Genomic DNA, 23518 nt, shown 5'->3' with positions numbered 1-23518 from the left:
TACCGTCCCGCCCCCGCCCCGTCCTTCCCCCTCCCTCCCGCCCGTCCCGCCCCGAGCCAATCACATCGCGCCGTTGCCCTTCCGGTCCCCGCGGCTCGCCAATCCCGTGCTCCCGGGGCCGCGCCGCGGCCCAATGGGGGTGCTGTCCGCGGCGGCCCAATGCGCGCGGGGCGTCGGGGCGGCGGCCAATGGGAGCGGCCCCGCTCCCGCCGCTTGTTTATTGGGGCTCGCGCTGCGGCGCGGGGCGGGTCCGCACGCGCGGGGGGGGGAGGGGGGCGGGAGAGAGGGGGGGCGGAGCGGGGGCCGCGCTCAGCCGGGGCCGCGCTCAGCCGGGGCCGCCGCCGTCTGCGGAGGGGCCCGGGCGGCGCGGGGGCTGCGGAACGAGGAGTTCGCAGGTAGGAAGGGACGCGCGAGGAGGAGGAGGGAGAGAAGGGGGAGGAAGAGAAGGAGGAAGAGGAGGCGGCGGTGGCGGAGTTGCGGCTGCCGCGCCGCCGTCCCGGGGGAGGGGACGCGAAGCAGCTCCGGGAGCTGCGCTTTAAAACCCCCCCGCCCCCCCTCCCCCGCCCTGGGGGAGCGCACGGGCTCGCGCGCCGCCGCCCTCACGGACCGGGACCCCCGGGACCGGGACCCCCCAACTCTGTCCCGGTATCCCCGGGATCGGCCCCCCGCGCTCCCTGGGCCGGGGGGCTGCGGCGCTGCCCCGGGGGGCGAGAGGCACAAGTCCGGGAGGAGGAGGGGGCCCGGCGGGGCCGCGGAAAGTTGAGAGGGGGCCGGGGCGGGTGGGGGGCGGCGGCCCCTGAGCCCCGAGGAGCAAATGGCGACGTGACACACACCGAGCGCGGGGCCGCCCGGCGGGAAGCGGCGGCCGCGCTCCCTCGGCGCGGCCGGGACGGGCGGCGGCTCCTTCCCTCCGTCCCTCCCTCCGCCTTCCCCGGGCTCCCCCCGCCGCCCCTCGCGGGGAGCCCCGCGCTCAACCCTCAGCCTCCCCCGCTCTTGTTTTGCAGTGTTTCCCGTGCGAGGAGAAGTCCTGGAGCTGGAATCGCTCACATAACCCTTAAGGATGAAGGTAGGCGGCTCCGGCGGGAGCGGGGATCGCCGCGCCGTTCGCCCGCCGCTCTGGAGATTTCATTTTTAATCGCTCTCCGTCTGGGCACGGCAGCAGTGGGAGAACGCGGGGTTCGGTGCGTGCTGTGAGTGCTGTTACTGCTCCCCGGCGAGGTGCAGGTGATTTAAAGCTCTCATCGCCGTGCAGGAGCGCTCGGAACATCCTCATCGCCTCTGAGTTGTTGTTGTTGTCCTTCGGGCTCCCGTCTTTAAACGCTTCCTGTATCAGCAGCTGCTATGGCAAGTTTGCAAAACCACAGCTTTTGTCCCGCCTTTGCTGTTGCCGGTTTGCTCAGTACAAAGGCTCAACAATTGCAGTATAATTTACAAAACTTTTCCTTTTCCCTTCAGAGTTGAATGAAATATCAAATTAAAAAAAACAAAAAACAACCTGTACATATCCCATTTTATTTTCGATTTTGTACCCATTTCCTGTCTTTTCAGTGTGGTAGTTTTGTCCTTGTTTATCAGTTGCAATGAGCACAGTAAAGTGAAATGTTGAGTATTAAAGTCCAGGTTAAGGAAAACGTGATGAATATTTCTCTTTAAAAATGCACAGACAATTAAGTTTTTATAAAGGCATTCCAGGAAAGAAAAATACTTGTTAATAGCTGTTTGAAAGATTGCAACAGATTTCTCTAGAGGTCTCCTTTTAGTCACCAGGAAAGAAATCCTATATATAGAATGTTATAGACTTAATTGTAAGTGTTGGGATGACACTAATCTCAAACGTTTTAAGTTATCTGTGCCATTGGATTGCTTGTAGCTGAAAAAACAGCTGTCTGTTATGTTGGCTTTTTGCAGTTGAAATACTTTCACTTTGTATAGAAACTACTGGAATTATAGTTGCTTTACTTTGTTGCCCTTCTTGTAAGCACGTGTCCCAAGTATCAATGAATACCCTCTAAAACATTTCTGGGAGAGGCTGACAATGAATTGACAGGTGTGTGTCAACATCAGTGACAAACCAAAACTTCCTGGAACTTGTTTGTTGGGTTTTTTTTTTTCCCCTTTTGAAGAACTCTGTGTTGGCAATCTCAAGGACAGACAGTGTTTATCAATTGAAAGTCAACAGGTTTAAAAGTCTAGCTGTAAAATGAAATACGTAATGATGCAGCTGTAACTATAAATAAGGGCTAAAGTTTGTTTATGTGTTTTTGTCTCCCTCCAGGCAGCAGATGAGCCTGCCTACCTGACAGTGGGGACTGATGTCAGTGCCAAGTACCGTGGTGCCTTCTGCGAGGCAAAGATTAAGACGGTGAAAAGGCTTGTGAAAGTCAAGGTGAGTGTGCTGAGGCTGCTGCTGATTTTGGTAAAGCATTGTGCTGAAAGGGCTGTCACAGGAGATCCTACTCCTGAAGATTAGGAAATGTTCATCACTTCACTGTGTCACTTAAATGGGTTTTTTTCGTATTTTGTTGTTTGGTTTGGGAGAAGGGTTTTTTTTAAGTTTATTGTTTTATTTTTGGGGGAAATGTTTTTTAACTATATTTTTAGTGGGATGCTGGAACAAAAATGAGCTTTCTTGCTCCTTCTTTCCTGACAGAAGCATTTGGCTTCTGTTTTTGAATGCATCAGTTTCCCAGCAGTAATTTTTGATGTCCCAAATACAGGATTATGGCTTTACATGAATAATAAGGAATAAGAGTAACCTCTTCAGAAGCAAAAGTTCCTTTTCATATTAACTGTCACTCTCACCTTTACAGTTTGGAACTGAACAGGCAATGCAAAAATAAGTCAACAGCTAGAGAGATGGCAATATTTTGTTTCTTAGGCCAGGTTTTAGCAATGCCCAGGGTAATATTTAAGTTTTGAACATCTTGATGCAGCTTCTAAAGCAGCATGCCCTGGCTGTAGCTGAATTTCTGTATATGGCTAGTATTGGCACATAGTATTCTTTCACACGTACAGGGCTCTTGCCAAAACAACCAAAGAACAAAGTTGTTGTTTTGGTGTTGTAATACTGATGTAAATGCCACTGTGTGAGAATTAGAATAAAACATTGTTAAATGCAAGTTAAAATTGAAAGTAAATATAGAAGTTGTTCTTCTTTGTCTTGTCAAAGTCTTCCCACTTCCTACTTTAGTGTCTGCTCTCCAAGATATGTAAATAAGGCATTAGTGACCCAAAATCCCCAACAAATTGAGGTGAAAGTTGCTTTTTGTAACTATACATCCAAGCTTTTGTGTGCTTTAATGCTTAGCTCAAGTAGAACAAGCCATCAACCTCTTCAGTTACATATGTAGATCATATCACTTTATCAGAGTGCTTTTCATCAATAGAAAAAATGTAATTCAGATACTGAAGTCTTTTGCCTGTTCTTAATGAGTACTTAGAGAAACTTGTGGTGTTCTTTGAAATCTGTGTTAATGAGAAGCTCTGTAGGAAGCAGCATGCAGGTCTGACAAGCTTGATTTTGTCTGCATCCTTGGTCTGGTAGAGTATTTAGCCTGTTAATAGGTAGGAGTTTCTTTTTCTCATTAGAATCAGATGCTTTATTACTCCACTATAAGATTTGGAATTACATGAGGCTGCTTGTGGACTTGGTGGAAATTCCTGTCGCTGGCTCTCAATTATATTAAAACAATAGAAGTTTTAACAAGCTAAGCCTGATACTGTAATTAAGAGTGTGTAGGCACACCCTGGCACGCTTGCCAAAAGTGTAAAAAGTCCAAAACGTCCAATAGCCTTTTCCTGAGCAGCAGGACAACCTGTATTCATCCCTCTGCTACTTTAATTTTAATTTTTATATCAACATAAAGTGCGTTTTTAACCTGAATGTGTGTTAACACCGATGCTGCTGGAGTTGTGTTTATAAATACAGCTACAGTATAGTCTGTGCTTGGAGGATAATTGGGGGAGCCACAAAATTGGACATCATTATCGAAGCAAACTCCTGGAACTTCTTGTTCCTGAAAACAAATTTTGGAATTTTTAAAAATGGAACTGCATAGGCTGATGATCACTCTGTTTCCTCACTGTTCCCTTCTAGAATGTAGGATTTTAAAGGGAGAAGCAGAGTTCATTTGCACTTTAAGTGAGCCTTATTTTCATCACATTGGTAGTGTTTCATATCTTTGGCTTTAAAACTTGCTCAAGGCAGCAGGAATGCTGTTACCACAGCCAGTTTGGTGATTTTTTGATACATTTTTAATAAAGAGAGGTTTTTATTTTGGTTGTAGTTTAGTATTTAGAGTGTTGTCAGTGAAGTGCCACAGTTGAATCAGAGAGAAGAAAAAACACTGTTTAATCTTCTCATCTGGAAGCCAAATTCCAGGTTTGCCCTGGATTGTGTCAAATGCTAAACTCACCTAAAAATGTATTTTCTTTGCTTTGGGATGACTGGTGTTTGATTTGCCCTGTTCTTTAATTATGATATTTCAGATTAAAAATTAAATGTGATACTTGAGGCTTCCTGTCAGTAAAACTGGCCATACCAAGTCTTTACTGTTGAGTAATATTTGAGTCTAATTGAATTTTAATGTGTATAATAAAATCTTATATATATATACTTGTTTTCTTGTGTTTTTTGTGTGATGTTAAGAAATCAGATGCATATTAAAAAGTTCACAAATATCTTTTAGGTGGTCTTGAAGGGGGATAACTCAACTCAGCTAGTGCAAGATGACCAAGTCAAAGGACCTCTAAGAGTATGTATATTGCATGCCTTCCTTTGGTAATCACATAAATTTCTAGAACTCTTAAATTTTGATGTTGTTTAGGTTCTGTTCTTCAGGATTGAAATCAACAGAAGGAAGCTCATCACTTTAGATGAGATGGATTCTGAGGAATTAGTCTTAATTTTTGTAGCCATTTATGCTTCTCTGTGTAGTATTCTTGATACAGAGTTTGGCCTGCACAGGGATTTTTGATCTTCTCATAAGATTCAAAACTTCTTATAAATAATGAAACTTTGAACTTCTCAGAAGTAATTAGCAGCTTGAGTGCCAAGCCAAGTCCGAGCCCGTTAGACAAGAGTAAATACAATTACTTTGTTTTTTAGAATAGTTGATATATTTTATATAAAAAGGTGTTTGTATTTTCATTCTGTGTAACGGCTGTGTGCTAAAATACAGAGCTGTGTCATAAACACTGAATACAGAGTTTTCCAGAAAAGGTCATCTTGCTTGTATTCATCTTTTCTGTGTTGCTTTCTCCTGCAGGAACACCAAGGCTGCTACTGAAATTCTGATCTAGCTGAAAGTAGAACTGTGTTTAGCGTGTAAGAAATAGTAGTAATTGAACAATTATCACCAATGAACTAATCACTTTGGATATTTGCTTTCTGTTGGCCTTCTATTTCTTGAGATGATGAAGTCATTATGAATTTAGATGTTCTGAGTTTCTCAGTGTTTCAGTGTCTACTTGCAGTTCAGCCTTCCTGCTGAAGGACTTTTGTTCTTACCTGCGCAGTAACTAAACTTAAAGCAACATTTAACTAAACTGAGTCTTAAAAAGTAAACCTGGCTTTCTGGGAGGATCAATGTGTTTTTCTTAATTTTCTAAGTGTGGGCTTCCAGGGTTAACCTTGAGCTGCTCCTTGTTGCAGGTTGGAGCAATGGTTGAAACCAAAATGCCTGATGGATCTTTTCAGGAAGCAGTGATCAGCAAGCTGACAGATGCCAGTTGGTACACTGTAGGTGAGTGGCCGTGTTTCATTTATGAGCTGTAATCTTAGAACAATATATTTCTAATTATAGGTGACAATGTCAGTAATTGCATCTTGTATTGCAAGATCTGAGAGTTTTTGGAGGGGACTTTTCTTTTCTTAAAGTCATCCACATCTTGATTCCTTTTCCGTTTCAAGCAAGATAATAATTAATTGATGTTCAGAGAAGCTTTTGCATGAGTAATTGCAGAGCTGAATAATCAAGTTTTATTTGACACAATGTACCTGTAATGATAGCAGTTGCCCTCACTGAAATTGAGAATAAATTTTGCAGATTTTAAGACATAAACCTTGTAAAAACCATTCTTCCAGCTGAAAACCTTTGGCATGAAATGAACGCCTGAAACACATGAGCCTCCTTGCACTGTATACAAGCTTGTACACAAGGAAGACATGGGGAGTTATCAACAGAAGACAGAATCAATCTCTTTTTAAGAGAAAAATCAACATCCCACCCAATAGAAAGAGGAGACATTAATTTATGATGTGAATAGCTGTTTCCTTTAATAAAATTTTCAAATAATGATCTAAAATGAAGTAAAAAACTACTTTTCTCCTCATGTTGGAGGCTCATGTGGTGTTCATTTATTGAAATAGAAAGTTCAGAATGCAGGGTCAGCGAAATGTCAGTGTTGAACAAGAATTCATTGTAAGAAAAATTTCCTTATTTTCAATAATTCTGATCTCTAGGTTTTTCTGAAACAGCTTTAAGAACAGAATGACAAAACTCAGCAACATTCAAGTAATAGTAGATAAGCAAGTATAAAAGGACAGTATTTGAATCAGAGGGCTTTGCAAGCACAGATTCTTTTTTGACACAACTTTCTTACAGCAGTGGAGCCTTCTGTTCCCTAATAGTTGCCTAGGAGGAACATGCTCCTGTTAATTGTCCTGTACATGCTACTCTTGGGCATTGCTTTGGAGATTAGTACTTGTAAATTTAAACTCTCTGTTTCTCATTAGCTGCCTTGGGTACCAAATGTATTCAGCTTTACTTCATATTTTTCCATCCTCTGTCCCATGAACTCTTAATTATTTTGGTTCATTAGATCCTTTTTAAGATTTAAATAAGCTATTTTCAGTAATTCAGCATTTCCTTTGCTGTAGGTGAGGTTATGTCATCTTTGGTGGGATCAGGATAAAGCTCTGCAGATAATTTGGAAGGATTTATTGCTTTATGATTATTATTGTTAGTGAGTGCTTTAACTCTAAGCTGGTTGACAAAGCTGACTGTTCTTTGCCTTTTTCTTCAGCATTATAACATTGCTGTGAAATTGTAGTGGATGTCAGGTCAGGGAGGGAAAGGCAGGATTATTTTGGAGTGCAGAAGATTTAAAATCTACTTAGTTTAGTACTCTGATATGATATGAGGTAGAACACTGGACTTTTAACATCTCTTCATAGGTTTTCAGAGGTTCGCCATTCTGTTGCAGAAGTTAAAAGAAACACAGTCTTGCACTAACAATCTCATGGTTTATGAATTAGCATTTTAATTGTAGAACTCCTCACTTACTTCAGTTTTCAAGTAGCACTTTTAGCTAATTCTGTTTGAATTTGGACCAGAAGATATTTGTCTTCTTACATTTGACGTGTGAACTTTAAATCCCTTGTTAGGGGAGATGAGTTTTGTCTGTTTTATTTTTTTTTTTTATGGTTTTTTTTTCCCCCCTTTTCTTTTGAGCAGTGCATTTCTGCCAAAAAATCTTTACTTGATGAGCAGGAAATTTGAACAGTGAATAAATGCTCTGCCCTGTATTAATGGATTGTTGTTTATATTTAACAACTTGTTGAACTCTCCCCAATTATGTAAGAGAGAAATCATGCATGCCATGATTTTTACTTCATACATTTATTAAAGTGCAGCTCCTCAGAAACTTGAACAAATGGATTAATTAACTACCATAATTTTCTTTCCCCAAATAATAATTTTTGACAAGCAGAATGGAGAAATATTTTCCATATACAAATGTGTTAAGACTGCTAGGATTTGGTAAAAATTTGGAGCTCAGGGGATTTAAGTAATCTTATGGTAAAAGAACATGCAGAGCTGTTACATGGCTCTTTCAGTATGAAAATACAATTGTAATTGTTGGATTTAGATCTTAGGAACATTTTTCTTAGTTTTATGTGGTGGGTTGCTTGTTGGAGCTGAAAGCACAGGTAACTTGGACTCCAGAGTGAGGAGATCATCAAATTTGCATCATGATTCTTTGGCAGTTTAAATTGGGAAAGTGGTCTAGGTTGAATATAGGAATATTGACATGTGAAAAATAAGCCTTATCTTTTGCCTCCTGCTTCCATTGTGTCTTTGCAGAAAGTTTTGGATAGATGTGAGGTGTATACTTATGTTGCTGGTAAAGCAAACAGTTGAATTGGTTGGTTTTTAATAGCTGGTGGGTGTGCTGTACCACAGCCTTCCTGACTGGTGCAGTCACAGCTGAAGAGCTGAGAGGGAAGTGGACTAACCAGACTCCAGATTTACAGGATGCCTTCCTGAACATTTTGAGATGGAAAGCACAAGGGAAAACTTGTATTTCAGTAGTTTGTGCATTTCCCTTATTATTTATTCTCTATGTTATCTAACATCTCTTTCTCAGTGATCTAAAAGCAAACTGATCTCTGGCTAGTAAAACCAGTAATATATACAGGCAAACATTTTCAGAGTATTAAGTACAGATGTGTAAAAAATGCACCAAAATAGACTGCCTGCATGTCTGGTGGGAAGTGATGATGTTCACTTTTGCAGATCAGGTTCTCTGTTTCATGTAGGGATGTAGAAGAGAAAAGACACCTGAAACAACTTTGCTTTGATCAATAAATTGAACCAGTGGAAGTGCTGAGTTTGCTATAAAAGGCTGCTTTGCCACCACTGTAAATGCAAGAGTCACAGTGATGATCAGTTTGTGTGTTTGAACAGAATCTCCTGTTTATTAATGGTGTTCATGTACCCAGAATAAACAAGGCTTTATTTTTATTGTAGCTTCAACAGACTCACTTTTTGACCTCTTTTTATATGATAAACATGTTTTATCTAGCCATGTAGTCCTATTGAACTTTTCAGCTGTGATTTGGAAGTAGTTTTGAAATTACCTATGAAATTCAGCAAAAGCAGGTGAAGAAGCAAAAGCTGTTGGGAGGGAAGGTTTAAAAGTGTCTGGGAAATGTCACTGCACAAGGCACCCCTCAAATACCAAGTGATGTGGCAGTAATAGGTGTTCAAATTCTGTGGTTAACAAATGGCTCAGTTGGACCTGATGATTTTAGTAAGTGATTCAATGATTTGATGATGTTTGTCTTTAGGATGCAGTTATCTAAACTGAACTTCCTTAATTTACAAATTACAAAGTGCTGCATTGATGCTTTTGAAGTGCTGAATATATTGTTAGGTGATAATTGCATAGAATAAAAATGGTCTGTAAGATCTGCTTTAGCTGAATAAGGTTTGAATTACAGTTTATTGAGTGTACCATCCACCTGATTCTCTGTTAACTTTTAAAATGCTTCAAGTAAATACTGAAATAATGTCTGAAATGACTGACAAAGAAACCACAACCCAGACCACACCTTACAAGGTGCATAGTTGTATTCTCCTTCTCTCACACTCTGCCTGAAGTCTTACAAGAATTACCAGAATTTCAGAAAACAGAAATCCTTATGTAGATGTTCTTTGAGGAAACACTCTTGTATCACTTCTGGACAGAATTAGAAGGGATGTAATATATATGAAAGTGAGAAACAGGATTTCATTTGAGCAAGCATCCAAGTTGCTGTTTGAATGGCCTGGTTTATATTATATATATATTTATAGTGTATTTGTAATATATTTATATTGTACACATAAATATTTTTATATATTTGTATTATATATATTTATATTGCCCTATGTCATCTCTCCTTTGACAAAACTCAAGTCAGTAATCTGTGTGTACTTAGGTCTCTTTTTATTATGTAATATAATAATTTCTACAACTTTAAACAAGATTAAACAAAACCAGATAAAATACATTGAGTCTGGTATTTTGCTAGGTAGAATAATGGAAAAGTGTTTTTAAAGAAAGAAATAAAAAACACATATTAACTTTCAGAAATGTTTCCTCTGAATTGAACAGGAAATAGGAGAGGGAAACAGTGAGAGGTCCTTGCAGTTTCTGGCAGACCTTGCTGACAGTTATTAGGATTTTACTTATGGTTTAGAGTGAGAGGGAATGCGATTCCTTACCTTTTGAAACTTAAACCTTTCAGACACTTCTGAGGCACCTCAGTGTGCCCCACAGCTCTGCTGGTTGCTTCTTCCTCTCATGTAATCATGGTGGCAGATTCCAGGAAATGCTGAGTGGAGTGTGTGCTGAGAGGAGTTAAGAGACCTGGGTGCTTGTTCTGGAAATGAGGTGCAGTCTCAGCCACCAGCTGCATCACTTCACATTACTGTGGTGAGGTCGCAGAAATGAAAGATACTGAGGATTTGGTTTTAGTTATCTTGCTTGTTCCATGGATTTTGGAAATTCCAGTTCACAATGTTAAGGATATTTATCAGCAAATGAACCAACACTGATGTCCTCGGACCTCAGGAGCAAGGTTGCTGACAGGAGCTATTTATACTCACATTTTCTTATTTCTAAAAGAAGTTTTCTTCTGATGCTTTGTGGAGATATTTATGCTAAGAGGAAAAATAGGTTTGGTCCTGGGTCCACTACAGCTGTAAGCTCTTGCACCAAGGGTGATGGGAGCGCTCAGTGCTCTCACAGCCAGCTGAGTCCATCCATACCAGAGCTGTTGGTTTGTCCCTTCAAAGCTTGACCAGCACCCATCCTGTGCTGTGTGCCAGGCACAGGTCATGTCTGCAGGGCTGGTTTGACCAGTTCCCAGCATCCTGTTGAGTTCCACGTGGCAGAAGCATCATCTCTGGATGCATGTGTCATGCAGGAATCCAAAACCACAGATGTTTGACTCCACTTGGCTGGTGTTCTCTACCACCCATCACCCACCATAAATTTGTTCTTTTTCCTCTTCAAAATTCATTTGTGTGGATTTTGAGGATACCCTGTATCTCTCCAGACCCCTTCCATGGCATGTGTTAAGTGCACCTGTTGCACATAAAAATGGTGCAGTAACTCTGTTGGTTGCTCTCTGGAGAATCTAGAAAAAAAGAACAGCACTATGTGTTGTGTTTACACGTGTTTAGGCAACAGGTGTGTAGAGGAACAAGATTTTGTAGTGAAAAATAGTGTTTTAACAATAGAACTTGCTGCAAATCAACTGGATTGAAAGCTTGCTTATAAAATTACAATTCTTACTGTGTGAACTGAGTGTTAAAAATATTTTAAAATTGTGTACAAAAAATACTCTAGGGAAAGCAAGGAGGTAGATTTTTTTGTCTCTAATCTCTTTATGTATAACAATAGTAAGATTAAGATTTCAGAAAAAGCAGTTTCAGGAGCAGGCTTTTGTTTGTGAGGTGATAGTTTTCTATGAGTAGACTCAAAGGCCATTCAAACCTCCCTGTTTTTTGGGATATTTCAAGTGTATTTTTGTAAGAGGAACTTGGGCTCCCTTAAAATCATTTAAAAAACAGCAAATTTGAGTTGTGTGGTCTCTCAGTAGCACAATACAGAGCAGTACTTGATCTTAACTCCTTTTACAGTGATGAATCAGTAGTACAGCCCTTGTCTACAAGGCCATTCAACAAGCACTGCACAGCTCTTGGTACTTTATATATTGTTTCCACAGCTGAATTCCAAATATCTGCAAAATCTGCACACATTAGTTGAGATATTCATAGACAGCATCTCTTGTAGTTCATAAATTGCTGCTTTGCCAGGCAGCCACTGAGAATAATTCAGTGTGCACAGTGACACTGGAACAGCTTTAATTTGTGGTATGTACTTTCATTTCATTGCCTTGGTGACTTACCAGTTTCTCAATGGGTTGGGAAACGAGACAAAATTGTTTCCTTGCAGTGCAGTGTGGAGTCTAGTCTCTCTTGGTTTGGGCAGCAGCAGTAACACAACTTGTTGGATTTGAAGTTTGCAAGATGCAGCTTTGAGGGTTGTTTTCCCTGTGCACTTGTGTGTCACAGAACTGCCTTGTCCTGGTGGCTCTGTGGAAGTCATCTCATAACTGCTATGAGGATGTTCTCTCTAGAGTTCTGCTCTCTTCTCCTTTTTCTGTCCTTTTTTTTTTCTTAAATCTATTTATAATATAACTATATATATATATTTCTAAACAAGATGTAGTCAAACTGATCTGTAGTATTTTGTGATGGGCTTCTTCATAGTTCCTAAAAACTATTTTGATTAGTTGACTTACCAACTTATTATTTATTTTTATTATTTTATTTATTATATGTTTATTTTATAATTTTTTATTATTTGTTTAAATACATGAAAACCAAACTTGACACAGCCCAATTGTAAAGACAGGGGTAGTGGATTTTTGCTGATGGTATATACAAGCCTGCTACAGACAGAAAATGAGTGAGTTTAAATTTCTACATTTTAGTGCATCTTTGAGGTACTGAACTTGTAGTCAATTTACTTTTAAAATTCTTGCTAAGTGTTGTGTTGATCACCACTGGGAAGTTTGTTTTTATTTTTCTGCCATAGATTAGGGTTATGTAGATTTTCACAAACAGTAAGAACCCAATTCTGTTCTTTTCCTATTATCATAGACAAGATCGAGATGCAGCAAAAATCTGAAAATTTCCATTTTATTGTCACTGTTTCAATATGCTCTGTATGGAGCATATTGGACTCACTTCTTGGGACTAGACCAAGCATTATGGCAGACTGTTCCTCCAGGTTGTGCTGCTTACTCATCTCTTTTCCCCTTCTGTCAGTGTTCCTCATTAAAGAGCATGTTTGGAAGAAAGGGCTCTGCCCGGCAGAAATGTCGCTTTTCTTCCCTTCCTTCCCGTGATGTTCTGTTGACTGTTGAGCAGCAGTGAGCAGTTCCCTGGCTAGTTTGTACCTTTCCTTCCCAGAAATCAGCTGCTGCACTGTGTTTCCCCAGCAAGCCCCTGCCCACCACCAGATGAGGCAATGAGAGGACCTAAAGGGCTTCTGCTTTTTCACTGTTTCTTTGGAAAGACAGGACTGTAATTTCCTCTTCAGAGATGAGAATCATGACACTGTAAACACATCCTTTGATGATTTCACTCTGTGTGTGTGTGAATGGGGAGAGGTCTCCTTCTGTTCCTGTGTCCTGCCCTCTCCCTGCCCAGTGAATTCTTCCTTACAAAACACAACCTTTAGGATTTTTGCTTTTGAAGAATTTGGAGTTGTAACAATAACCTGTTAAAGGAATTGATATAAGTTATTCAACATTAATTTAAAAGTTTTTAGTTTGATTGTTAGTTCTAGGCATTTTAGCTAAACAGCCTTGCTTCTGGGTGAGATTAAAAAGAGGAATGAATTTGCAGCTTAAGAGTGTATTAAGTTCTTCTGACACGACTGTTATCACAGCTTCAAAATATTTCATAGCCAAAAAACTGTGCCATCTGCCTTACTGCTTATATTTACAGAATCCTTAATATTTGATACTGTGCCTTGGAAAGACATTCCCTTAAATCCTCGAGGACTAGCATTAAGGAGTCACGCACAGGGTGACACGAATATGAACGGTACTTTGGTGTAGCAGATTTTTCTGAAGAGTGAGATGGAAACCACGGGGCCTATTTAGTTTAAGAAAAGCTTATATTTTTAAAGGTGCTGAGTTTGTCAGTGTGAATTTCTGATTGCCCTTTCAGTAAGGCAGAGTCAAGTGTTTTTCTTAGAGGAGAAGCAAGTTTGAAGTAGCTACAATTACGAAATACTTCAAGCATCATGATTAATTGGAGAGACTCCTTACTTGGCTCCACCTTAGTAACTCAAATAATTGATATTTTTGTATGACAAATGGTGCTACCCTTTTTCCATTGAAACTTATTAATGGGATCACTTACATAGATAAGGAAATATTTCTGTTTATGCTGTTCTTTTACTCCTTGTTGTTCTACAAGGATGTTTTAGTTCAAGTTTTGCAGCTACACTGGCAGTTGCAGGTGCTTTGTAAATGTCTAAAATATAAAATTGTTACTCTTGATTGTCATAATTTCCTTATGTGTCTTAATTTGAGTTAAATGTATTTTACTGAGTATTTTACTTAACCTTTAGTATTTATAGCATTTTATCTTTTAAGGATGAAAAACTAGTATATGTCATCTGGTTAATGAACAGTTTACTTGATTAATCTCTCTACTGGAGTAGGTTTAAATAAATAGGTAAAGCTTCCAGTTTTGGAGATAATAAATAAAAATAAGCGATTGAGTTCTGTTGTCAGTTGTTCTATTGGTGCTGTTTGCTTTTTTTTAATCAAGTTACCTGTTGCCAATCACCAGCCATTTGTCTCCTGAAATGATTATTCTTGAAAATTTAGTAGTTTGAGATTTTTAGAGGGGGAAAAGTTAATTGTTTTGTGTGTACAAGTGTTCTAAGCCATTAAGATAATGTGGTAGTGGAGCATATGGAACATACCACAGCAGTATTTACTCTGAAGATGGAGGAACCTTAAAGCTTATCTTATCCAGCTTAATTAATTTTATAAGTATGCCAAAATTACCATACTGCTATGCACAACACTTGAAACTTTCTTTCACTAGTGCACAAAGCCTGTTTCAAGTAGAATAAATAAAGAGAAGCATTCCGTTCTGCACTTTGACCCCACAGAAATAAACTTGTACCTTGCTGGGATTCCAGCCTGCAGCCACCACAGGGCTCTGCTCTTTGGACTCTGGAGGAATTGGTATCTTTGTTTTCCTTCTCATCAAGAAAATTTTCATGAGGAGGTTTAATCTAAACTGAAGAGTAGATCTTTCTCAGGCAAAGCTTGAAGTAGCCTCATAGCATTCCAGTCTTCTTCTGTTATGTATTGGTGAAATTGGTGGAACTTCCTATTCATGAGCTATAACACAACAGGATGTATAATAATATTCCTTATGAAGTGGTCAGACTTGGAATTGCAGGTTTCCAGTATCTTTATCTGTTTGTAGGATGGCATTGATAGTGTAGCAAAAACTTTCCAGAAACTTGTTTTTCTTTCTATTGATCTTTTTGTGGGATTGTTCATAGCAAGAGGAGAACTAAAAAGTGCCATATTTATTAAATGATGATAAGTAAGGAATAAATGCATAGGGTGGCAAAAAAACCCCACAAAACCAAACAAACCCCAGAGATTCCTAGATAATAGTAACTGGTATGCAGCCAGGGCTGTGGTTTGAAATGTGCAGTTGTATTGATAAGAAGAATGTTTAAATTACACTGAGACTTTTGCATCCAAAACCTTACTTTGTACTGTCTTGAATCTCTGTGTGAAAATCTATTCCAAGACTGAATCCTGAATACTGGCTTTCCTTTTGCTTGTGAACTTGAGTGAGTAAATTAGGCTTGAAAGTGATGTTTTAGAGAATGTTCTTGATTGTGAGTTAAACAGTAGATGTGGGTTTGAGATCTGACCAGCTTGTGCTGATGTGTTTTCTTGGCTTCACCCTAGTTTTTGATGACGGTGATGAAAGGACCTTGAGACGAACTTCATTATGCTTGAAGGGAGAAAGGCACTTTGCAGAAAGTGAGGTAAGACAGTGGTGGACCTAGAATTAAAAATAAATAGTTAATTAATATCTTTTTTATAACAAGGTATTGCAAACCATTGTTGCTTCCCCCTTTTCCATGTAGACACTTGATCAACTGCCACTAACCAATCCAGAGCACTTTGGAACTCCAGTTATTGGGAAGAAATCTAATAGAGGGAGAAGATCTTCTCTTCCTGTGTGAGTTTTGAGAGTGTTCTGCTTTTCCATTAGTGTCCTTTGCTGAATCTGAAGCAGTCCCATTGAAGCTGCAATGGTCTCAATGCTGTCACCTGAATTTTGTGCACAGCTGATAGATATGGTCATATGCTGGCAATATTATGAAATTGAAGGGTTTTTTTCTTGTAGTACCCTTAAGAACATTTATGCTTCTTTCATCTAATAGGAAATACAGGATTTTTAACCTTCTTTATATTGAAAACAATAAAAAAAAAGGATGCTTTCTAATTTTTGGGGTAGAGAGCACTTTTCTTTGTTTCATGTCTGTGCACAATCAGAACCTGAGTCATGTCTCCAATTCCGACATGATGCTGTTTTAAAATGCTGCTGCTTGGAAAGAATTCCTACAAAATTCCTCTTACTGAGTAAGTGCACTTAATATTTAAGTGTATTTCAGGCAATTTTAGCTCTTAAAGTTATAACTGTTTTTGAAGCTTTGTAAAATAGAAAGAAAAAGCTTGTGAACTCTCTTTGGTTTTCAAGTAGTAACTTCAGACAAACTTTAAAATATTATACATTTTGATAATTCAGTACTGAAGATGAAAAGGAAGAAGAAAGTAGTGAAGAAGAGGATGAAGATAAGAGGCGCCTCAACGATGAATTGCTTGGCAAGGTTGTGAGTGTGACTTGTAATGCAGAGAAGGCAGACTGGTACCCAGCTTTGGTGAGTTCCTTTTGCAGCAAAGCTGTGAATGTAGTCAGGCTAAGCTCTACTCCCATGTTTGCTAAAAATACAAGTGTTTGCAGTATCTATGAAGAGTAGGAAAGCAGAGATTAACATTTATGTGTAAGTTACAGTTTCATGGTGTTAAAGTGTTTTAGAACTGCATACAAAATGATCAGTGTGTAATGATACTTTTCTTCTAAAAATAAAATGTTAGGACTTGCACTCCCAGGCAATTTAAGATGATCTAGATTTATGAATTTTAATTGCAGTGGGATTTAAATTTTTTTTTAATGTAATTTTCTTTTTCCTTAGATTTCCAGTTTTATGAAATACTAATTCCTTTGATGCTCTGATGTAGTGGTCAGTTGCTCTAGGAGCAGATGTTGGTGCTTATTTATATTTGACTGTCAATGAATGATACAGCTGTTCATTGCCACTGCTGATAATAAATATACATTAAATAAATCTGAGTTCAAGTAGACTTGTAAAGCAGACAGTTTGCATCTTATTGATAAACACAGAAAAGTTTACATGTGCATATTGAAAGTTGCTTTTTGTAGAAAACTTTTTGGTATTTTCAGACATGATGTAATGAATAGTGAACAGTTGACACTGCCTTATCCCCCTGTATTTACCTCAATTTAAAACATGGTATTGTACATGTTCTGGTTGTAGCTCCCTTTATGAATGGCAGATTCTTATTTAACATAGTTTTTAACTGGTGGGTTAAGTCCTTAGGGGTCATATATATCTATTTAACATTTTCTGCTTATATATAGAAAAAAAAAACAAAAAAACTGTTAGTTGTAAATACCAATTCTGCAAATGCATTTTTATCACTTTCTTTAGACCTATAGGTGATACTGCTGTGGAAGGATGTACTGGATTTCACAGTGGTTTTTGTTATCCACACCTCAATAAACAAACAAAAAAACTAACTTAAGTCTCAGTTTAAATGCCAAAAATTGGAAGCTGGTATAAAATAAGCTGGTATAAATTTTAAATAGATGCTTTTAAAAAATTTTGTGTGAACAAGAATAAAAAAAGCAGAGTGAATGATCAGGGTCTTGTGATATGTCCTCAGCAGATTAGTTTTCAAATGAAATTTTAGACTTTTTTGGCTTGTATGCAGTAAGTCAATAGTTTGGGGTAAATTGCTTCTTGAAATTTGTTGTTGTTGGCCTTGGTAGTATAAATTGAAGTAGGTTTGTTTACCCAATTCTGGAAAAAAAAAGAAACAGAAAACAGCAGTTTTCCTGCAGTCTATCTATCTTTCCTTTCAAGATCAGCTTTTATTTTTTATGTTTTTTTTTGATAAAGGGATGTTTTATTTGAATCTTCAGGTTGTGTCGCCAAGCTGCAATGACGACGTCACTGTGAAAAAGGACCAGTGTTTAGTTCGATCCTTTGCAGATTCCAAATTGTAAGTGATAGCTCATTTTGATTAGATACCTGTGGGAGGAAACTGGGAAGCTAATCACTTACTGCTCCTGAAGATGGTATTTCTTTCAAAAGGAAAGGGTACAGTTTCCTGTAATGCTGGATGGACATATCAGGCATTCACAGTCTTATTTCCAGCTGACTCCTGTGCTTCTTCACCCTTATTTCCATTGAATTCATTCAATCAAGAAAGTTTCTAGTGCTTCTTCATTTAAAAATATCAACAACTTAAATTGTAAACACCTGGGTGTTTTTCTTTTTTTTTTTTTTTTTTTTACATAATTTCTATCCTTCAAAATGAATTTTGGTTTTAATTATTTCCCTTATTGCCTTAAACAACCTTCTCTATGGGTGTCAGTTGTAGTAGTTTGGGTATCTGCCTCATTACCTCCAGTGCCCAGATGTCCATAGCTGTTTAGATAGTTTATAAGGGTTTAATCTACTCTTTTTTAATAGAAAAGAGAATTTAAATAGAATTGCTAATTAAAATGTTTACAGAATCTGAATCATATTCGTTTAAAAAGAAGGAAAGGTCCTGTTAGTCCATCTTTCACTCCAAAAGGGAGAGAGAGGAGAGAGAGACAGAGATTTTTACATAATGAATAATGTATTCATAAGAGCATGAAGACTGTTTCTGGGTTTTTTTAAAGGCTGCTCCCCTTTATTTCTTTTCATTATTATTGCATTGCATCTGTGTTAACACATTGTAACTAAAAACTTCTTCTCCAAAGGCCGCCTGTCACCCTTTATTTCAAAGTGAGCAGTTTTTGATTTTTGCTAGCCATGATTTTGAGTAGGTTATGAATACTTGTTTACTGAAATGTACTTCAAGTACCTGAAGACTTGGTTAATTTTGGCCTCTTAATGTAGATATGTGTCATCAGCCTTCTGCATGAGCCTGGCTCTTTCTGTACTGAAAGTTGAATGTTACTGGTAAAATCCAAACTTGTTCTGTTTGGCTTTTTTTTTTTTTTCCTCCCAGAGCATTATGGCTTTAACTTCAGAAAATGGCAGCCTCTAATTCCTGAGGTTTTACTCCAGATTTTCTGAAATAATGAAAGAAGGAAAAAAAATGTGTTAGACTAACTCACTTCTTAGGCTTTCCCTGCAATTTGGTTAGGATTTTTCTTGTTACTCAGTGACTGGATATCCAGTATGACTTTGGAACAGAGCAACCTCCATATGCTTTGCTGTGAGAACACTTTTGTAATTTAAAAATTAAAATCAACTGCCTATCAATGCAAATCTGTGAATTGGCTTCACTGTTGTTCTGTGCTAGTAAAAAGGCATTTTGAAAATAGAGGGCTTGCTTCTGTCCTCTTCGATAGATCCTTGCTTTGGAGAGCAGCTGTGGATTCTTGTGAATATTTTCAGTTTAGAAAATTATTTTTGCCTGCATGTTTAACCTTTGCAAATTTATGCAGGTTAAGCAATTAAAATAAAGGACATTTACAAAGTTTTCTTAGTTACTTAAGGATACTTCAATGCCTGGATTTCAAAGATTGGGAGCTTACCCTGGGTAGCTTACTCTTGTATTTGGACCATACAATAACAAGTGCCTTGGGCAATTAATTCTTAGCAAGAACCTTGCAAGTGAATAACTCCTGAAAATTTTAGAAATTGCTGTTTTCCTAAGTCAAATGCTTGCTTTTCTGTGATGTAATTACAAAACCTTATTCTTTTACAGTTACTCAATAGCAAGAAAAGACATTAAGGAGCTAGATCTTCAAAGCTTACCAAAATCAGAGTCTTCTCCTAAAAAAGGTAATTTTAAATAAATTCTTGGTGTTTAAAAGAAGTAATTTCATACAAAGGTTCTTTTAACATTTGCTGATAAATGTTGATTTCTGATAATTGCTCTTGGATATTTTGTAAACAATTTTAAATGGGAGAAATTAGAGAAACTTTGGATAGAGCTGTGTCTAGTAGAAATCTTTATTTGATTTTTATTTCATTATTTTGATCCAGTTCAAATTTGTGGAAAATGAATAGAATATTTTCAGGATAGTCTGTTTGAAGTGTCAGTGAGCAATGGAATATTTAGTTACCTGTCCTAATGCTAAAATTTTATGTTGTTGCTCAAAACTCTCTGTTTACATTAAAGATACCCAGACAGCAAGGTGTAAACTTCATAGCAACCACAGTCTGTGATTAATATTTAGTTTAAAAATATAATTACAGAATTGGATGGATGAATGGATGGATGACATGGATACCACAATCCATCAAAACATGAAATGCGTTAAGGAGAAATGTCTAATTATCTTTATTAAAAATTATAATAAAAAGTCCCCACTCAACAACAAAAGTACCTGGTTTGAGTAAAGGTGTGGAGCAGCTCCTTACAAGTCAAGATTTGAAATGCTTCAAATGAAAGCTTGAGTTGGTTTTGATTGATTTGTCTAATATTACACGATTTCTCTTCTACTTTGTTCTTAATAGCTGTTTCACAGTACAAGAACTTTCAAACAGCCAAAAAAAAAAAAAGCAGATGCCAGGTTTGAGATAAATTGAAGAAAGGGACTTTTTTCCTGTGCAGAACATAATTGGGTTGTGACATTCCTTGCTACAAGGGAATATTTTGGAACCAGAGGTACTAATGGTTTCCAAAAAAAAAAGTTGAGACTAATGTCTGGAGGTTTTTCTGTCAGCAGTGTTAAAAACTGGTACCTTTTCTTCTCTGGTAACACTGAGCAGGTCATTGCAGTATGTTCTGTTGGGTGTTTCTCTGGCTCCTTTATTGAAGTCTTTTATTGTGACTGAGGGGCTGATTTTGGGGTTATCTGGGTTTGTTCTGCTTTGTTGTATTCCACCCTTGGAGCACCTCTTCAAGGAGAAGAATTTGAGATATTTCCATTGTACAAGTGTAATTTCTGCCTGTCCCATCTCTCCTTTGCTCACTAAACGTTAATGTCACATTTCTTTGGGCAGTGCTCTTTTTTATTTTCTCTTTTTTTTTTAATCTAAAACATTATATATTGGAAAGATCAAAGTAAGCCATGGTGCTTGATCTGTGATGGATTCATTGCATTTGGATTGGTGTTGTGATTTTCAAGGTGAAAAGGAAATAAAAAATGCTTTGTTGACTGTGAATGCTGCAGATGAGGTAAAGCCAGGGCCCTTTCCTCTGTAGGGCTACAGGAGGCAACCACGTTTCTCAGCACCAGGGGTGTTCCTCGGAACTGGAAAATGGACATCAGTGAAATTCTGGAGTCCTCTAGCAGTGATGAGGAGGATGGAGCTGCTGCAGAAACTGATGAGGAGGAACAAAAACGAGAAGAGAAAACGGAAGAAGTAGCGGTGAGTCTGGACAATTTAAATTCTTTTTCAAGGATAATTTAATAACTTGCCTGAAAATCCTGCACTTTCCAACATAATTATTCTCAGACTCGTCTCACTTCAGTGTCTTTTCAGTCATGTTCATCTTCTCTCTGCTAGTTTTCTTTATTGGGATTTGTGAGCAGTGGCAAGTTGTCTCCTGCTACCCAATGAATAAACTGGAGACAAATCTCAGAAATTAGAAATTCAAGGCAGAGAAGAGTGAAAGGTTCTGGGTCAAAAGAAAAGACAAACACAAGAAACTTATGTTGAGCCTAATAGTAGTAATTGCACCTTAAATATAGTATCTTTGTATTTTTATTTTGTAATTTCCTTTTGTATTTTACTTTGTATATAGGTTATATAAAATTAACTTGTTTCTGAAAACAGTATAGTGTGATTTAAAAAAAAAAGATAAACATTTTCAAACAAAAGCAGGAGGTTGACTGAAACTGTGAACTCATCCACAGGGCAATAAATGCTACTTAGAGCAGTACAGGACTGACCTTCGTGCGTGTTAGGCTGGGAATCACGGTATGATGTGGTGGATGGATTTTCTAACGTGTTGTGGCATGTACAGACTGTGAGAGGAATTCATGGAGAGCAGCCCTGGTGGAGAAGGGCTCGGGGGTTCTCATGGATAAAAGGCTGGACATGAGCCAGCAATGAGCACTCCTGGCTCAGAAAGCCAAATGTGTCATGGGCTGCATCAAAGAGGGGATTCTCCCCTTTCCTCTGCTCTCGTGGGAGCCCCGTGAAGCACTTTTCCAGCTCCAAGGTCCTCAGCACAGGAGAGACCTGTGGAGGTTGCTCCAGAGGAGGCCACGAAGCTGCTCCGAGGGCTGGAGCCAGGCTGGGAGAGCTGGGTGTGTTCACCTGGAGGAGGCTCTGGGAGAGACCTGAGGGCTCCTTCCCCGGCATAAAGGGGCTCCAGGAGAGCTGGAGAGGCACTTGGGACCAAGGGCATGGAGTGATAGGACAAGGGGGAGTGGCTTTAAACTGAAAGAGAGGTTAAAGTTGGACATCAGGAAGAAATTCTTGTTTGTGAAGGTGGTGAGGCCCTGGCACAGGATGCCCCGAGAAGCTGTGGCTGCCCCATCCCTGGAATTGTTCCAGGCCAGGTGGGACAAGGCTTGGAGGAACCGGCTCTGTTGGAAGGTGTCCCCATGCAGGGGATCAGAACTGGATGATCTTTAAGGTCCCTTCCGACAGAGATCATGGAATGTGATTCCATGATTCTCATATTAACAGTTTTTTCTGCTTTCGAATATTTTAAGTGGCTCGTTTTCCATGAAGTTAGCCCGTTTCTTCATGTCATCAAAACTGTCGTTACAGAATTCCTTTCTATTTCTGCTCCCTGCTTGTAACCTGGATGTTGGATTTAGAAGCATAGGCGGAGGTGGGGGGCGGGCAGGGCAGGCACTGCGGGATTTATTTGTTTCCCCATCAGGCCGTTCTCACAGTATCCCCCGAAAAAAGGAGCCGTGAACCCCCGGTGCGGGCTGTGTGTCGGGAGGAAGGTCAAACGCCGCTTCCCTTTCCCCGTGCCTTCCCTTCCCACACGGAATGGCCGATGGCGCTTGGCGGCGGCCTCGGCGTTCCCAGGGCAACCGGCAGCGGGCGCGGCGCAGGCGCGGGGAGCGGCCGCGGGAGCCGGGGCTGGCCGGGGGCTCGGAGATGGGCTGGCCCTTCCCTCTCTGCCTTTCATCTAATGCCTCGCGTTCTCCCTAGTATTACTAGTTCGTTTTATTAATTTTTTTTTTATTTTTTTTTTATTTTTTTTTTTTTTCCGTGCGGAAGAGAATGTAAGTAATGCCGGTTAACCGCGGCCGCCGCGCGGGGAGAGAGAGAGAGAGCGCGAGCGAATATTTGGAAGTCAGGCTGAAAATATGTCCAGGCAGTGGGCAGATTAGATAGAAAGGAAGTAAAACCATTTTACGTTTGAAAGAATGCAGCTGCTAGGTAAGGATCGTGTGCTTGAATCTGTGATGTGAACGTGTTGGTTGGGGATGGGGGTTTGACTTGGGTTTCTGCTCTGGGAACTGTCTGGTGGAGCTTGCAGCCAGGGGAGATCTTTCCAGGTAAAAAAAAAACAAAAAAGACAATAAGAATCTATTTTTAGGTGTGAATTTTATGTTCGGATACCAGTGTTTTGGAAAATGGAGTAGATGGCTGTATAAGAATGATGGTGTGATAAGATAAATCTGAGATAAATGTGTGCAGAAATGTAAAATCCTCTGGGTTTTTTGCCTCTGTTTGCAGTGAAAAAGACTGAATAGGCCACATTTTGCAGGGTGTGAACTGTTGCAGTCTGTATTGCTCTGTCTGTATTAACATTGGTTAAAATTTGAGTATCAATCACTGAAAATCAAGGATTGCTGTACTAGTTTTCTAGTACCCATTTTATTATCATTTTTCATGCCTATTGCATAAAATGCTGTCTGTTTCAAACAAAGAAGGGGGAGGGGGAAGCTTGGTT

The 23518-nt window shown here is 39.3% G+C and overlaps 1 protein-coding gene and 1 long non-coding RNA gene across 4 annotated transcripts in view; one reads left to right on the top strand and one right to left on the bottom strand.

Annotated features, from left to right (window-relative positions):
• The first annotated feature begins 241 nt into the window (after positions 1–241).
• Positions 242–23518, top strand: part of ARID4A (AT-rich interaction domain 4A) — a 46654-nt gene continuing 23377 nt past the window's right edge. For 2 of the 3 annotated variants that reach the window (XM_086894017.1, XM_086894015.1), the window contains exons 1-11: positions 242–395; positions 1005–1066; positions 2276–2386; positions 4689–4754; positions 5654–5744; positions 15299–15378; positions 15481–15575; positions 16146–16278; positions 17625–17704; positions 19409–19485; positions 20855–21021. In XM_086894017.1, the coding sequence (XP_086750143.1) occupies positions 1061–1066; positions 2276–2386; positions 4689–4754; positions 5654–5744; positions 15299–15378; positions 15481–15575; positions 16146–16278; positions 17625–17704; positions 19409–19485; positions 20855–21021 (906 nt within the window). In that variant the 5' untranslated portion in view covers positions 242–395; positions 1005–1060. Of the gene's footprint in view, positions 396–1004; positions 1067–1243; positions 1349–2275; positions 2387–4688; positions 4755–5653; positions 5745–15298; positions 15379–15480; positions 15576–16145; positions 16279–17624; positions 17705–19408; positions 19486–20854; positions 21022–23518 lie in introns of those variants that run through there. The other variant, XM_086894016.1, reaches the window with a different exon arrangement.
• LOC147652778 (uncharacterized) lies at positions 12466–15300 on the bottom strand. The gene is made up of 2 exons (XR_015288282.1): positions 14490–15300; positions 12466–13062 (listed from the first exon to the last, which is right to left on the bottom strand). It is a non-coding gene; the product is annotated as an uncharacterized LOC147652778 (long non-coding RNA).

This window comes from Cyanistes caeruleus, chromosome 6, assembly GCF_971803275.1.
Source record: "Cyanistes caeruleus chromosome 6, bCyaCae1.hap1.1, whole genome shotgun sequence".
NCBI classification, from domain to species: Eukaryota; Metazoa; Chordata; class Aves; order Passeriformes; family Paridae; genus Cyanistes; species Cyanistes caeruleus.
Note: the sequence above shows the minus strand (reverse complement) of the source record. Positions and strands in the feature narration are given on the sequence as shown.